The sequence below is a fragment of the Rhopilema esculentum genome, chromosome 19, assembly GCF_057945365.1.
Source record: "Rhopilema esculentum isolate cy_ngs chromosome 19, ASM5794536v1, whole genome shotgun sequence".
In the NCBI taxonomy this organism is placed as follows: Eukaryota; Metazoa; Cnidaria; class Scyphozoa; order Rhizostomeae; family Rhizostomatidae; genus Rhopilema; species Rhopilema esculentum.
This window is the reverse complement of record NC_142833.1, coordinates 7533710-7551686: the sequence shown is the minus strand read 5'-3', so window position 1 is coordinate 7551686 and position 17977 is coordinate 7533710. Positions and strand designations below refer to the sequence as shown.

The 17977-nt window shown below is 35.5% G+C and overlaps 2 protein-coding genes across 2 annotated transcripts in view; both read left to right on the top strand.

Moving 5' to 3' along the window:
• LOC148957955 (uncharacterized) overlaps positions 1 to 3926 on the top strand; it is a 52430-nt gene extending 48504 nt beyond the window's left edge. Inside the window, exons 3-7 of the mRNA XM_089113914.1 lie at positions 714 to 795; positions 1026 to 1097; positions 1877 to 2323; positions 2800 to 2871; positions 3365 to 3926. Of these exons, the coding sequence (XP_088970040.1) occupies positions 714 to 795; positions 1026 to 1097; positions 1877 to 2323; positions 2800 to 2871; positions 3365 to 3765 (1074 nt within the window). The 3' untranslated portion in view covers positions 3766 to 3926. The remainder of the gene's footprint in view (positions 1 to 713; positions 796 to 1025; positions 1098 to 1876; positions 2324 to 2799; positions 2872 to 3364) is intronic.
• A 1315-nt stretch (positions 3927 to 5241) lies between these two features.
• LOC135687989 (uncharacterized) lies at positions 5242 to 15252 on the top strand. The gene is made up of 9 exons (XM_065204657.1): positions 5242 to 5379; positions 7772 to 7835; positions 8538 to 8669; positions 9611 to 9643; positions 10161 to 10361; positions 10662 to 10685; positions 11806 to 12046; positions 12680 to 12972; positions 14767 to 15252. The coding sequence occupies exons 1-9, from the start codon at positions 5257 to 5259 to the stop codon at positions 15126 to 15128; spliced, it is 1473 nt and encodes a 490-aa protein (XP_065060729.1). The 5' UTR covers positions 5242 to 5256; the 3' UTR covers positions 15129 to 15252.
• Positions 15253 to 17977: the final 2725 nt, after the last annotated feature.

Sequence of the window (17977 nt, the reverse complement as noted above, 5' to 3'; positions counted from 1 at the left end):
ATTACACTATATTCGAGTCAACTCTTCATTTTCGCAAATCTACAAAGCTCTTTTTCTTTTCGCCACAATTCCTGTCACTGTTGCTACCGCTTAGAGATCTTTTTCGAAGCTCAAATTGAATGTCTTGAAAAAGTTTCCTCATGAAAGGGCCCCAAAGCAAAATATTCCTTTAGGCCCCAAACTGTTCCGTTACGCCACTGAATATTACAGTAAATTTGTCTCGGATCAGTTATTAATGCTAACTCTGCGTTAGTTTTCAGACATTAAGTTTCAAATTATCTTTCATACACGATATTTTTAGAAGGTAACATTATAAAGAAAAAAATATAAAGTGAATGGTTCAGAGTCCCATATGATAGAACAAAGAACGAAGGTAGTTTTTAAGACACTGAGCAGTGCCCTTATTCTTATTGAGCAGTGTCCTGGTCCTTCCTCTCGACGTGACCACACCTCTTGATTTCTATGCCTTGAATTACAGAGAGCTGGCGACTCTCATTGCTCGGGGTGAAAGTTTGGTCATGCCAGCGACTCTAACCGCGGACCCTTGGGTCTTTAGTTGCGCCTTTAACAACTGAGCCATTTTCGCCAGAAAGCAAGACTGAACAAATTAATACTAAATAAGTTTTGCTAAATTTATCTCAACTTTAGAGAGATATTTCTGGTCATCCGTCTCTTTTTGTGGTAGAGCTATATAAACTGTACTTCATTTGCAGAGAGATTCACAACCATTAAAGCTGGAAGAAGAGAAAGTAATTTCAAGTCTAGTGGAACCAGACATTATTATTCAACGACAAGGTATGAAGCAGCGTTTAGACAGGCAAAAATACCATTACAAATTGTAAAGCTATCTCTTAAACAAAGCAAACATTTCTGAGATATTGCCATGGATGAAACTAGTAACATTAACATGCTCAGCCACCAAAGAATTAGCTTTACATCTTTTAGGTAAACTTCTCATTCAAAAATTAAATTGAAACGGAACTTTAATGTTAAAAAAGTTGAGAGCGTTATGTCGATTTTTCTAGCATCCAATGCAGATTCAAAATCCAATATTACTTTATCAAAGACGGTTTTCGTAACTGCAGATCAAAAAAACGGTGAGTAAGAGATTAAACTTTAAATAAAACTAATTACCCATAGATTCTTGCCATACAGTAACTATTCACAGAATGATACAGAACAGTCGCTCTATTTTCTTTATCTTTAAGTTAAAAGCTGAATTTTGAATAATAGGCAGTTCCCAGTCACCTGAAAGGTGTGACACAAACTCCAATCATTATTTGACACCCTCAAACCTTGCTGCTTAAATCCGCCCCTATCGGCGTCCTCCTGAAAACCTAGCTATCGTTCTAAAAACGACTGCATGTTCACAACCATGACCCTTTTCGATAAAGACCTATTTGAATGATTACAACTTTAGAAGAAATTCTCAGCCTCACTATTTTATTTGCCCTTCTGCATCTTCTTCTAAGTTTGGAAGGATAATGATAAGGAGCTTTGAAAAAAGCAAACATTTAGTAAACTAAAGCTTTTCGTCTGACACTCTTCAGAGTTTAAAACGTCAGAACATAGATCGAAAACTCTACGCTAAGAAATATATAATGATAAGGCTCAGACGGCTGTCCCAATTAATACTACGATTTTGCATTTAGTCAATCAAATGTAAATGTTAGAAAAGGTTCTATATCGTTTTCAGCTCAATACACTACCATTATTGATTCTTTCACTTGTCAAATCCAGAGAGATAATTAAAGGGGAAGGGGTGAATATTTCCCCTTTGAAAGCTGGCAGTGGCTCTAAACCCCCACCCCCAAACTTCAAACTGCGTCAGTTGCTGCTGCAATGTTATCGTTCTCTTCAATTAATTTTGTTGTAGAGCCAAAAGACAAGCAAAATGCTTTTTGGAAATACAAAAACGTCTCTGCTGAGCAAAAACTGGACAACATTAGGATAACATTTTCTAAAAGTAGAAACAACCGAGACTACCTTTTTGCTGAAAATAAGAACAGTTTCAGCATATATGACAGTGAAGATGTCGAGATTTTCTGTGATAGCAAAACTACAAATGGTGAAGATGGTAAAGATGAGGATGGTATCTATAACATTGATGATGTCGAAGTTGAAGATACAATTAATCTTGTAACAAATGCCTATGAAGATAATTGTTTGGAATATGAGAATAAAATAAAAGAGTTGGACAATTACAAAAGACGCATTGCCATGCAAGACCCAAGAATGTTGGTTTCTTACTCATCGAACAACTGGAAAAACACTTGCCTCGTCAGTCCAAAGTATTATGGAAGTAACATAATGTGGAGGAAAGGTACTATTTGTTAACTTTCAGCATTATGCTTCTTTTTCTTAGTAATCAAAAGTCCTTTAACTGAATCTCTATTGGTGAAGCAATTAGATTTTTCAATCTTCAAACTTCAAAATAAACGTTTTTGGCAGATATTTTCACGCCGTTTCTGAATATGAATTCGTGTTACGGTTCCTGAGAAATGCATCGTATTATAAAAACATCTAAATTTACTGTTTTACATCACATACCGTAATATTGCAATAGACATAGTACTGCGACAGAGGGGGCTTTTTTGAGTGCTAAAGCTAAATTGAATTATTACGAAATTACATGGCTGCTAAACCACATAATCTTTAATCTTTTTTCTAGCGTTGGCTCATTGTTGCATTATCTTTACTATCGTAAACGTTGACTGCACTATATATACTGTACTTTTCTATGTAACTGTTAATAAACTGCAATAATACGACAATAAAGAATATTCTATTTGATTTCAGATGTTAAGGGTTTTGTGATCAGACAGAAAAGACTTCTTGAGAGTCGCAATCCAGCAGAGCGACAAAGAATGGGTAAAATGTTTTTTAAACTTTTTAAAATAAAAGTAAAAGAGTATAAATCTTAGTATTACACAGCTTATTAACGTTTTTCTCAATTCAGCAAAGTATCAATCTATCTTTCACTGGGTTGATTGAAATTTCCCAATCAATAAAACAAATGCCTAATTTGTCATTCTTACCGATCTTGCTGCATAACTTAGGTAATTTTTGCATAAATTAAGCAACTAGTGCATAAATTAGGTAAATTGTGGATAAATTAGGATACTTATGCATACCTTTGTGGAGGTATCCCTGGTGATACTTAATGCGAAAGGCCGCACTGCACCTTCAAGAAATTGAGCCGACCATAATCGTTTTTGTGACTTATTGATTTAGCTAATTGAAAGCGAAACCAAGCAATAATTAAAAGCACTGATCGACAGGCCAACAAGTAATATTTCAGTTTCATATAGAACTAAGACTGACGGAGATTCGAAAGAGCTAAAAGTTCATTTTGCTTTTGTAGATGGTCTTTTTTCACACCTTGCCTTCTTCTCTCCGAAACTATCATATGGTGGAAACATTGCATTGGCTGCTAAGGACGAAGAGTTTCCTCTTCCCCTTATTAATATTATCACAACAGAACACTCTGAAATGATAACTGCGCGTGTTATGATTAATACAACAATACTCAGGGGTATCGCAGCAAAAGTCCACGATAACCCCAAATGCAAGACAACGCTGGATAACGCGGAAAACACTATCAGGATTCTCAGGTGCATCTTTCAGTCCAGATGGGCTGTTCATGCATTGCAAGATGGTCATGGCAACAGCCATAATTATGTTTCAGGAAATGTTGTTTTGAAAAGACCAACCCCTTTTGCTGAATGCTCTCTTGAAGAAGCAAAGCATGCAGGATTATGCTAAATTTTGGTTTAAAATAAACATTTTACTATAAAAACATTTGATCGTGCATTTTAGCAAATTTGATATTTTTTAACCTATACATTTAATTTTTTTGTAAATCAAAATTTCTGATGAAGTTTATCATATTAGATTTAATGTGTTTTTCACGCAATTTTTTTCTTGTGCAAGATTCATGAGTGAGTGGTAACATTTCTTTCCTTTTGTTGAACTAGGGTTATTTATAGTTTCATAGCATAAGTCTCAATTTTGCTTGGTGAAGTCTAATTACTAGAGTACTTAGTAAGTACTGCCCGCTCTTCCAACCCACCCTCAATTTGTTTCCATTGCGTAACACAGTGGTGAAGATTGGAAAATTCATAGGAGGGGGGGGAGGGGGGCAAGAAATTCAAATTGTCCGACAAAACCTAATAAGCATTCTATTTTTCAAAAATTCGAGCAAAACATAACGACTTTGGTATAAAAATAAAGCAGGGGATAAATTCTTATGATTTTTGAAAGTCTGGTTTCATAAACAATACTACTTGAAGTCTCTTAATTATAGTGCAGAAACAGGAATTTGGTTGTTTTAAAAAATAACAGAAATATAGAGTACTTAGGTGATTACGTCAAACAATTATATTGTTAGAATTTTAGAATTTGGAACCCATAACCCATAAACTAAAATTTCATCATTGTTGGAAAGGCAACCCCCTGGTTCGAGTTCACATGTTAAGCTGTCGCGTGACAGGAACATAAATATGTTATGTTCTGTTATATATTAAGTATAAAAAAGACAACATGATTGATTTTCTATCGCAAGCCCTCGATTAATAATCGATTTACAAGAATCATCAAAAAACTCACAATAACTGGCTGTGAGCACAGGCTCTTTCCCCACTAAACCTCTGCACTTTGGACTTTGCATTTTTGGAGGTATTTCATTGTTTTCTTCAATTCAAGATTATGCAGTCAAAATTCAAAAATTTCAAAAAAAGATTATTTTATGACGTCAAGTTAAATGCTGCAATTGAATCAGGGGGTGTGGTATTAAAAGATGGGCACGACACGGGGGACAGCATAATAGTTTCCAAAAAAACAAGAACAGGAGGTAAAAATGTTTAGTTTTATATCAAAAAGCCAAAAAGCTTTTCCTCGCGAAACCTCTAGCTTTACACTCAAGGGTTGAATCGAAATAAGGGTGCAAGCTCACAGGCTGGAAGGTGACCTGATATTATCCATAACAGCTGGAAGGTGGGATAGAATCTGCATGTAAACATTCCATGATTTTATCCCACCTGCCAGATTTTGGGCTGAGAGGTGGGATAATTTGCTCATATAAACAGGCCTTAAGACTGGAGTCTCTTGTGGAATAGTGGCCCCAAGCAAATCAAATGACCGTTGCTAAGAAAGGATATCGTGCTAATCGGGCTTTTGTTACTTGCTCAAAGACGTTTAGAAACGAGCATCCCAACTGACAATACATCGACGGCTTCATCAATTCTAAAAAAAATAATGCTTCTTCCTATGCTGAAAAGGTATTTAAAGACTTGGTGGAAGAAGCTATTGTACATTTCAACGACTGGCAAGAGGGTTGCTGTACCAGGCAGAGAACAGCGATTCTACACAGATAACTTTGTAAGTTTGCTTCGTTATTCCAACTACATTTTTTATAAGAACCAGTAAATTGAAGCTCAGTCTGGCTGTTCTTAATTTTCTCTCTCGAAAATTTGAGGCTGGAGTTCTTAATTCATTTTAAATTGCAAGCTAGTTTTGTTCAGGCCTAATTTGCCAAAGAAATGCGCAAAGAAAATGGTTTCACAGTCTTTTGATGAGGTTTCACATTATTGTTTATAATTAAATTTTACTGCACCTAAGCCTCAGCTTGTTCTTAATTTGTTCTAAATTTTTGACCAATTTGAAACATCATCATTGCCGCGCCGCATGCTTCTCGTGAAGTTAAGTTCTGTTCCTTTTACTCTGAAAAAAAAGAGGTATCGTCAAACAAGAACGGAACCAAAGAGTTTCGTCCTTATTTCTGTAGTTTAAACTGGACTGTGTTTCTCTGATTGGGGAGGGGACCATATATAGAGACACCCAACTTCATAAAGTGCGTTGCAAGTATACCTCAATGCTTAGGGCTTAGAGCCCGTTCACACTACTCCGTTTTCAAATGAAAACGGAGTCAAACCTATCCGTTTTTGCATGGCATTCACACTACTCTGCTTGAAAACGGAGTCGTTTGAAAACGCTAATGAAAACGGATACTTTCGAATACGGTGGGTATTGAATACGCTCCATTTTCAGTGTGAACACAAAAAACGGAGACACTGAATACCCTAACATCGGCAACAAATTACGTGCTTTGTAGCGAAATTTTGAATTTTCATCAACGAAAACGGAGCGAAACGAATACGGAGTAGTGTGAACGTAGCCTCAGATTCCACGACTGCCAACAAGGTGAGAATTTAAGTCCTTCAACTTGATGGCGATTGGGCCACTTTGAAGACAACGACGAGGCTACCATTGTATGGTGCAGGCAAAATGGGCTGCTTTCGACATCACAAGACTGCGATGTATGCCAGGTACCGTGTAGACACAGAATAGGAATTATTTCTATTCTGTGGTGTAGAGAAGGTCAGTACCGATCGACGCGGCATCGATGGCAATATTTAGAGATGTACACATGGCAGAAAAAAAATAAACATCAGAATAGGAAGCTTTTTGAGCGCGCATCTTTGAAGCTGTGGCAGGCTATCGGCTTGACAAACCTATGAGCTACAAGTGCGGGCTGCCCGAGGGGGCTGTGTTGCAAACAATGAGGAGACTCAAAATGAACGGCGAGCACACCTCTGTAGACTGTAGTCAGTATGTTTCTCAATTAGGTATATATCACGCTCCTTTTCTATTGAATTCCTTTGTACACAACTCCTAGCCGTCCCGATTAGTTCCGATATCAATACTTTGTTCAAACCACACGATGTGAGAGTTTTTGCTTCATAGTGGAATCACTCACATGCGAAAGTTTCTCGCCTTTCTGCCGCAGTATATCGACTCGCTTTGTAATCATAGTAAATGTATTTGTTCTACTCATCAATTGATTGGCTACAGAGGCAACTTTTTTAGCTTTCAATTAATTTTTCAATAACTCATGAAATTCATTTTATCTTGGCATCTACAAATAAAATGTTCGGACTTTTTGATAGAGAGACCCTGTCTATGCTTGGGTCCGGGGGTCCTAAAAATGTTAGTGCGGTCCTTTTTCAATGAAAATGTTGGATTGTTGTAACCATTTCTTTCTGAAATTCTGTTTTATCACGTACCGTCTTCGCCATTCGCTAGTACTTTGAACGCAAATATAGTTTCAAGCTGCGAAGATACTAAAACAGATCATGTAAACAAAGTATCAGAGGGTGATGGCACAGTGTCTTGAAGAATAAATCGATCTTTGCTAGCTGTAAGAGCATATTATTAAACAATGTTGCCCCCAATCATAACCCCCTTGCTTCCAGGCCTTCTCCTCTTCCCCCCTCATCTGCTTGTGGAATTGACTGTCGACCTCTGCCACCCGCATTTCCAGCAGTTTGTCTTTCAAAAGAGAGACTTCAACAAATCCAAGAAAACGTTTACAATAGCTTGTGTGCAGACTAAAATTTCTCCTCCGTGAAGTAGAAGAGTCCGCAACAATGCCAAAATACTTATTCAGCCTCTTTTTTAATCACTGAGCCGCAGCAAAAACCAACGCCCACTTTAGTCACACGTTTTTACCGCTTTTGTGCAATATATGGTAGTTGTTGTCAGTTTTTTTCCTTTTAAGTGGTGGCAGTAGACTTAAATATTCGCAGACATTGCACTATAAACACGCAATAAACGCAGAATTGTCCGTATTTTGAAATTCCCCTGTCGCACCAAAATCAAATTTTGATTGGGTGAACATTTACTCGAAATAAAAGGGCACGCACGTAAGTGCTGGGAAACATCTTCACTAAAGGTGACTTTAAATGATCCTGGGTATTTTTTTCGTTTGCAGGAAACGATGAAGAACTTCATCTTCTGGATCAGTATTTTTTCTCTGCAACTTCTTTTAGCATCAGGTGAGTCTTTTCTAGGGACAAGCGTATAACGGCAAATTGCTTAGAGCTAGTTAAGGAATACGAGCAATATTGGGAATGCCTATTTCATCGAAAGGCTCTTTAATAAAACTATTATATTACAGGCAGCAGTAAAGTAATGTAGCGGCAGCCAGTTGGTATCCTATAGCAAATGTTTATGCTTTATCAAATGAACAATGATGCCAAACAAATACACTTAGGGTACAAAGGTATGGAAACGGTAGTTAAAAATGGCGGCTCGCAGTGATTTATCGCCCTAGGCCCTTGGCCGTTGTGAGCCGCCATTATTGACTATCGTTTCCATACTTTTGTACCCCAAGTGTACAGAAGGATACATGCAATGTGATAATTTGAGAAGAGATAAAACTAAATATTTATTTAAGTACAAAACTATAGAAACAAATTGCTTCCTTGCTCTGAGGCTTTCTGAAACACTTTTTATCCCAATAATAGTAAACATGTGCTAAGTTCCCTTCCAATAAAAAGTGCCACGGTTGATGTGCTAATATAATTATTAAGCATTTGTAAGTCTTGAAATATCAGATTCATTTCCCCAATCTCTGAAGAGCTATTTTACTTTGAATCCCCCCCCCCAAACCCCACACTGTCATTACATTCCGGACTACCACAGACCCCTTTGCCTATTATAATTTTGAGTTGCTTTACCGAACTTTTTTTCATAAGGGTCGGCTATTGATTCAAATGCAGCAAAGAATGAAGACGAGCCGATATTTGAAGATGACCTGGAACAGATGGCTGAGGAAGATCCTTATGAAGCAGATATGCAACACCCAATGTATTTGCATGATTCAATAGGTATGCATTATGCCATGTGTATAAAACATCCGATAGGTATCCCATGGCTGATTTTTATGTAGCAGCCAGTTGGTATCCTATAGCAAAAGTTTGCCCTTCATCCAACATGCAATGTGTATACAACATTCGACATAATTGGTGAAATGATGACGTCATAAACATCTTATTTCGAATTTTTAAAATTTTGATTATGAAATCGAAAACTTTTAAGAAAAGAAAACCAGTTAAATATGTTGAAATTGTCTGATTTATGGCTAGTGAAGTTGCTCACAGATAAGTGTAGCTTTTGCTTGGATTGCAAAGTTTACAACTTATTCCAAATTCTAATGATTTGATAGAGAAAGTACATGAGCTCATCGGACTGTTTCTCAGCTAAATTTGGTTACATTTGACTGTTTCATAATCATTCTTTCAATGTCTAAGAATATTTCAGAATATATATTATCAGGCTATATCATCAAATTGAAAAGCCTCAAAATAGATTATTATCACGACATCAATCTATAGGAATACCGTAGGGGATAAAAAAAGTTGTAAAAATAGACAAGGCAATCAGTGGCAGTGCCAGCCATTAGGCCTTAGGGGGTTCAAAATTTAGGCCACGCCCATTTTACTGTCAGGAAACACTCTGTTACCAACAGGGGACGCTAGTTCTACCAAGTGCAAACGTCCTCGAATAACATTTGTCTAAAAAAGGCAGTTTCAAGATATTACCCCTTCCCAACATTTTCCCATCGAATTTTAGACAAGAGACAAAATCATTCCCTCCGAGAAGTGGGGGGGGGGGCGTGGGGGCGTGTCTATTGCAAGGGATCATGGCGCAGAATCGATGGCTTAGAGCTCAAGCCGGCTTAATCGTACTTTGAACATGATTTTGTGAAAGTATCGACAGAAATTCGCCACAACCTTATTGAAACTCAAAGAAAACCTTATCTTTTCAGATGAAGACTTGACTTTCAAAGATGCATCACCAGGTAAAATGAAGAAATTTTGTACATAAAACAATAGGGAATAACATTAAACCTCTCGCCAAATTGCTATTATAGTGCCTACCCTAAAAAATATGGGAAAGATAGATGTCAGTTCACTCCGATTGATATGATTTAATGATTTATACATACAACCAATATTTATAAAAGCATTGTTTGGCATTTTTAATCTTTTCTGCACTTTTTTATGCTGCCTGGCCCGGCTCTGTCTGTATTTACGTATCATAAAACAAGAATTTAGGTATCATAAAAACGTCAACGAATCACAGATACATTTATCAAAATAGACTTGCATTGATCATATATACAACAATTCCTGGTACAATTTACATACATTCATAGTTGTTATATTGTTTCGGAACTTTTATGAATGATCACTATCAACATTCTGTCGACCTGGTGTGATGGACGGCTAAACATAAAGCAGATCGTTGGCTTCTGTGAAAAAGATTCAGGGAAGTCACCAGGTCTTGATGGAATTTAATTTGTTTGAATTGATAAGGCTGGGGAAGAGTTGTTAGGAGAGTGGTCAGGGGAACTAGACGTGTCGTCAGAAGAGTCGCCAGGGGAACTAGACGTGTCGTCAGAAGAGTCGTCAGGGGAACAAGACGACTGGTGAGAAGGTTGGCCAATATCTTTCCTCAATGCAGACAGTCGAAGCACTACAGAAGAGGACACCACGTTCCTTATGGAAGAGCATCAGGTAATTTATCTCCTCTATGGTTTCTTTTCTGTTCAACCCTGATTTCTATACACTTTTCAATATTTAGCTTGCAACATAATGTAATTATAACTGGCATGAAAAAAGCAAACTAGATATTTTGTTCACATCTATATCTCCAATTTCTAGCAATTCCCACCTACTACCTTAGCTAGCCTAAGTTCCTTGCAAGAAATTATTATGTCATTTACATCTATGACGAACACAGAAAAACTATTACAAACGTTTGTCGTTTGCACTTAAATATTCAATGTTTCTTTAACTTCCGTTTGTTTTTTGTAGGTTCCTGCATCAAGCAAACAGCATGTGAGTATTTTGACATATGACTAGTTATGGTTTTGTAAAAAGGAACTTTTGAATTTTGAATTCAAACCACACCATTGTGTACCAAGGCAAAAAAGTAAAACTAAAAGCATCGGAAATTTTTCCAGTTAAAAGTAAATTATGAAGAAAAATAAGAAAAAGAAGATAAGAGTTAGTCACTATGGTATCCAGAGAAAGTATCTACCATCTGGGAACAACTTCAAGCCCACATAGGAAATGGGTATTGATTCACCCTTGAGGTTTGAAGGAGAATTTCTGCATAGATAAGCAACTCATCAGCCAGAATCCCACGTTGGACAATTCGGGACTTTAATTTTATTTCAATCTATTTGAAGAAGCAGCGATTTGTAAAAATGACGTAGGTTTTTTCCTTGTCAAGTGACTGTCATTTGGTCTTGGTTCTAAATTGCATTAATTAACTGCTTTTATTAGCCAAATTTCATCAAGTTTTTGGATTTTGAAGATATCCAATAGGGCTATTTTTAATTTTTTATGGCTTAAAATGAAAACGGCAGAACACTAAACCACTATATAAGGCATGAAAATAGGTAGGAATGTGATTAAATTAAATTTTTCGTATATTTTACTTACCTAGAAAATTCTAGTTAAACTTTGATAAATGAACATAGTTTAAAGCTCATTGATTAAATCTTAAGCAAAAGATATCAATAAAAAAACATACACACAATACTTTTTCATTCCTAACACTATTTTGAACCTACGCTTTTAAAAATTCGTAATATATTCTTTAAAGTTTGAAGCTTTTTGAATGCAGTGGCTGTATGATTTTTTTTTAATGAAAAAAGTTGATTTACAACATATCTTGGGTCTATAAGCCTTCACTTTTTTCAACTTCTTTATTTCTTTATTCCCCTTTCAGCTAGCAGAATTAATGGTTTCTTTTTGAGACTCAGTGAAAAGGATGAAACCTTTTTGTAGAAATAGGAAAAAGCAAACAAAATGCTATCTAAACAACTTAAAATCAGTTAGCCTGTAGAGAAAATTTCTCTTTAAAAAATATTTGCTCATTCTAGTTTCACTTTTAGTCGAGGTTAGAACAGCATAGAATTATTGTTACAATAGCCTCGTTTTCTTTATACAGGGCACCTGCAAGCCCGTTGTTGGGCGCCAAAAATTTATATGGCAATTGGAGAGCGGTTCCTCCCCTCCAGCGTTGACTTCTTTTTAAGATATGTCAACATGTTCAATAGCCATGGTCGCCTCGTCCAGACAAATTTGAGAACATCCAACTTGCTGCCCCTTCAACGTGGTTTCTTAGGAACTAAGCAGAGACTCAGATCCGCAACATCAGAATTGCCCTTTTTCCGAGGACAGCACCCAAAGTAAGTTTCACATTTGAATATTTGCTGCTTCATTGTGGTATCTCGTTATCAACATCGCAATTTGCGATTTTTTCATGCAATTTTAATGATGACACCCTTATTTCTTGTCACTCGCTCTGTTCATTTCATAATTGTACTAACAAGCATTCTCATATTCTCATTAAAGTTTCACCCGTTAGTCCGCATCAGGTTTGCATTTGAAAATCACCCTTACTAGCGGCGTAGAAGGGAATTTTCTGAGGCGTCATCTTCTTGCAATGTTAAAATGAAAGATTTATTTCTTGAATAAAGCTTTGAAAAAAGCAAACATTTTCAAGTTAACAGTATGTTTGCTTTTTTCAAGCCAATTACAAGTTCTGTACCGCCATAAAACTGTTCACATTTATTTCTTGTTATTCAAAAAATGTATTGTACATTGTACATCGTTTCTCAAGCACTGTACCTTGCTCTTTGGCTGCCACTTGATAAACATTTTACTAGCACTCAGAGGAAACCGATATGCTGATGTTCTGGAACAATGCTTGCTTCAGGCTAGAGGCTTGATGGAAATTCTTACGAATCCTTGTCTGTGGCTGTCATCTATTCTAGAAACCCTACCTTTGGTATTCATGTAACCTCTCAATTGCATTCCAGATTTGTTCCAATTTACGTGTTCTTCAAACAATTCAGAAGAGGAAACGATGTGTTTCGCACCTTCTACTACTATGTATTTTTCCCTTACAACCGTGGGAAGCATGCTTGCATGGGACCAGTTATAAACAACAAATGTACGACAAGAAATTGTCGCTGGTTTGGAAACCATGTTGGCGATTGGGAGCATGTCACTATTCAGCTGAAGAACAATTACCCCTACAAAATGTACATAAGTGCCCACGACTTTGGCGGCACATACTGGTACAATTCAAGAATAGGGGCATTTGCCAAGGGTAAGTCAATGCGATTCAGATCTTTATTCCTTTATCTATCTATCTATCTATCTATCTATCTATCTATCTATCTATCTATCTATCTATCTATCTATCTATCTATCTATCTATCTATCTTTCTATCTATCTTTCTATCTATCTTTCTATCTATCTTTCTATCTATCTTTCTATCTATCTTTCTATCTATCTTTCTATCTATCTTTCTATCTATCTTTCTATCTATCTTTGTATGGGGTACTGAATACCTTCTAATGAGGGGAGATAGAGTAGTCAATTACTTACAGATAGTGAAAGAGTTTCACGTTTTTCAAATGGAGTATGTAATTCTTTGCTAAATCTAACAGTACTTTTGAGTGTTGTTACAGCGGCTTAACGAGGGTTTGGGGGTAGAGAGAGGGCGCCGGGGCGGTAAGATCTTTCAGGAGTTTAGTGAAGTAAGATCTTTCAGGAGGTTGGCGGCAAAAACTTACAAAGAAGACCTTCTAAAAATGGTTGGAAAATGCATCTAAATATTTAAAACATCACTCTAGACCCATGGAAGGTTCTGGACAATATCCATAAGCTTTATTCAAAATATTGCCCCAAGGCCGTTGCAAGGCAGGCCTTGTTTGGGTTTACTACAAATTTGCCTGATTGAAAAGAATTACCTGAACATCTTTAGCTGCTGATACCATCCCGCCGCAATACATTCTGTCGATTCACAACATCTATATTCACATAATGGTATTTGACCTTCCAGGAAAAGAAAACTTTCGAACTGTGACACTTTTAACGCTTTCTCTTAACAAAATGTCCACAGACTGAAAGCCATTTGATGGTTTTAAATAACTTTCAAGTGTTTTTTGTTTTCTAGATTATGCAGCATAATTTTCTTCAGATTGGGACATAATCTTTCAGCTTTTTTCCTAGCATTTCTTATTTCTTCCTTATCAAAACTCCTTCCACATGCCCAATAATTTTTTGAAATGGTCCCTAGTGCAAGTATAGAATGCAAGTAGAAGCTCAATATACCGCAGCGTTTCAAGCCCACAAATATTGCTAAACATTTTTTAGCAGAAAAAAGTTCAGTTATCGCAAAATATTAACCAAATGAATCTTATACAGATGTGAAATACCTTCTGTAGATAATGTGGTGAAATGCTTAAATGGTCAACATGGGAATCTTATACAGATGTGAAATACCTTCTGTGGATAATGTGGTGAAATGCCTAATACAATCTTCAATGCGTGTTTGTTGTTATAATAGAATGAGCTGGTTGGCCTATACCGTTAGCAGTAATGGATGTAGTAACATAACTCACTCTATCAAATAACCTATAAACCAATCATAGCAATTTAGTAAAACTGGGGTTTAGATTTAGGCAAAAAGATTTAGTTACTGAAATTGAATGATGATAATGGAAGCATTTCCTTTTGCTGTTGACTGTATCTGCCGCACAAACCAAACAGGGAACAAAATTTTTATTTGCCACAACTTCACTGCAACGGATACACAACCATTTGATTTTAAAGCTCTGGAATCAAAGTTGTTTGTGATTGGTTTAAATCGTTTAATTATCGATCAAGCTCAACAGTGCTTGGATTTCATTCCCGTGTCAATAAAGTCAAGCACAATAGGGGACAGACTGCCTTTAAGTGTCTAGATATCAAATGAATTGCTTTTTCGTGTCTCTTTAATGCAAGCACCTCCAGTTTCTGTTCCACTTATTGCATCTTGCATTATCCAGTCAGCATTGTTCAGTATTAACTAATGTAGGCAGCCGTATTCATTGAAACTTGCCTCTTTCCATCTAGGTGGAGACAGAGTAAAGTTTACTCGATGCGGACATCCAATTGTGTTCTGTGCTAAAGGTTCTCATGGCATGTGGACAAAGCAAGGCGTCCACACCTACAAAAAGCTGATATATGGCGAAAAGCTCGATGACGTGGCTTCTGCTGGCATACCTTGGGACACATGGAAATTCATTAAATTGATACGTCACAAGAAGAAGGCTGGCTATAGAGGAACCAACCGGTGGCTCAATTTTAATGGAGATTGGGGTAACAGGGAACGTGCTTGCTTTCGTATCCGTCTGTTTAAAAAGCAACTTGTAAAGCAGTGTACCCTTAATGGTGGTCCTTCGTCTTTAAACAACAGGATGCAAAGCAACTTCTAATAGGGAAGACAGCTATGGAACTCGACAAAACTTTACAGCATGAACTTTTATTTCTATTATAGCTTGAAAACACATTTACACGTTTCTAATGCACTTTTTAATTTGCAATGAGTTAACAAAATCATTTATGCGTGTTTTATACTTTTGTCATATTCTCTGGTACTAACAAAAAACAATATCTAAACTTTTCTCTGCTAAACTTTTTTGAGACGTTAACTCAAAACCAACTAAATAACATAACATTACTCTATAACATAAAAAGATATTTTTTAAACTGGGTTGTCAGGTGGTCTGGGTACTAAGTAAATAGATCAAACGACTGTTTATGAAAATAGGCCAAATCACATCAAAATAGGCCAAATTTATCTAAGACACAATGACGTCATGATGTGCAAGCGCAACAAAGGCATTCCTAACTACATGGTGGATAAAAAATAAATTTAGAACTGTTACAGCTGCAATATGCACAATCAACTGTAAACAAGCGTAAACATAAATAAAATGTTTTGAAAAATTAGCAAATGTATTCCAAACTCTTTTGACGAAATTTATCAATAACTTTACATTTGAAATACATATTTAATTGGTTACACCAAGTTATAGAAAGTATTAATCTAGTAAAAAAAAGTTATCAATAAATTAGAGCATGGCTAAAACTACATTTAGGAAAAGCAAATCAGCTACAGGTATTCAGAAATAGCAATGCTCTCTAATAGAGTCTGTGTGTCCTCAAACTTTGCATACATGTTGATTTTATCCATAGATTAAAACTCGAGAAAAATGGAGGCTTATTCAGTATCTATTGTATCTTGTACACATGTGTAGATCAATCTCTGCTGCTGGTACTTAAGCGAGTCATTTATTACTGATATATTGCTTATTCCTGCTCAATACACTATCAATGGAAATACTGCAAAAGTCAGTCAATCAAGTGTTTAAAATGATCTTTAGCACTTGACTATATGACTTAACTAATATGACTTGACTACCCTGGGTAACAGACTCTCTATTATTTTATATAGTGGGAGTCTGGAACCCAGGGTATGACTTCATGCCATTACAACAGCAATTTAGGAATTAGTTAAATATGGATTAAATCAATGCCACCCTGTCTGGCTCATAGCGAGTGTCCCTTGACAAAAACGGTTATGTTCTAAAAATAATCATTTTCTAGTCAAGGGTATAGACATATTATGGCCATAAGCAAGAGGCCCAAGGTAAAATTACGTAGCCAAAAATTTTTGAAAAAGGCAAAATTTCTCAAATTTTGCCCCCCAGTAAGCCAGTTGGCAACTCTATTTCAAAAGAAGACCCACCTCCAAAAATCAAATTGATATTCTAATTTCTGATTTTCTTTCCATTTGGTACACTGACTTCTGATATTTTTTGTATTTGGTATTCTGATTTCTAATATTCTTTCCATTTGGTACACTGATTTCTGATATTCTTTCTATTCAATATCCTGATTTCTGATATTCTCTCTATTCGATATCCTGATTTCTGATATTCTCTCTATTCGATATTCTGTATTCTGATATTCTTTCTATTGGATATTCTGATTTCTGATATTCTTTCCATTCAATATTCTGATTTCTGATATTCTTTCTATTCAATATCCTGATTTCTGATATTCTCTCTATTCGATATCCTGATTTCTGATATTCTTTCTATTCGATATTCTGATTTCTGATATTCTTTCCATTCAATATTCTGATTTCTGATATTCTTTCTATTCAATATTCTGATTTCTGATATTCTTTCTATTCAATATTCTGATTTCTGATATTCTGATTTCTGATATTCTTTCTATTCGATATTCTGATTTCTGATATTCTTTTTATTCGATATTCTGATTTCTGATATTCTTTCTATTCGATATTCTGATCTCTGATATTCTCTCTATTCGATATTCTGTATTCTGATATTCTTTCTATTGGATATTCTGATTTCTGATATTCTTTCCATTCAATATTCTGATTTCTGATATTCTTTCTATTCAATATTCTGATTTCTGATATTCTTTCTATTCAATATTCTGATTTCTGATATTCTTTCTATTCAATATTCTGATTTCTGATATTCTTTCCATTCAATATTCTGATTTCTGATATTCTTTCTATTCGATATTCTGATTTCTGATATTCTCTCTATTCGATATTCTGTATTCTAATATTCTTTCTATTCGATATTCTGATTTCTGATATTCTTTCTATTGGATATTCTGATTTCTGATATTCTTTTTATTCGATATTCTGATTTCTGATATTCTTTTTATTCGATATTCTGATTTCTGATATTCTTTCTATTCGATATTCTGATTTCTGATATTCTTTCTATTCGATATTCTGATTTCTGATATTCTTTCTATTCGATATTCTGATTTCTGATATTCTTTCTATTCAATATTCTGATTTCTGATATTCTTTTTATTCGATATTCTGTATTCTGATATTCTTTTTATTCGATATTCTGATTTCTGATATTCTTTCTATTCAATGTTCTGATTTCTGATATTCTTTCCATTCAATATTCTGATTTCTGATATTCTTTCTATTCAATATTCTGATTTCTGATATTCTTTCCATTCAATATTCTGATTTCTGATATTCTTTCTATTCAATATTCTGATTTCTGATATTCTTTCTATTCAATATTCTGATTTCTGATATTCTTTCTATTCGATATTCTGATTTCTGATATTCTTTCCATTGGATATTCTGATTTCTGATATTCTTTCCATTCAATATTCTGATTTCTGATATTCTCTCAATTCGATATTCTGATTTCTGATATTCTTTCTATTCAATATTCTGATTTCTGATATTCTTTCTATTCAATATTCTGATTTC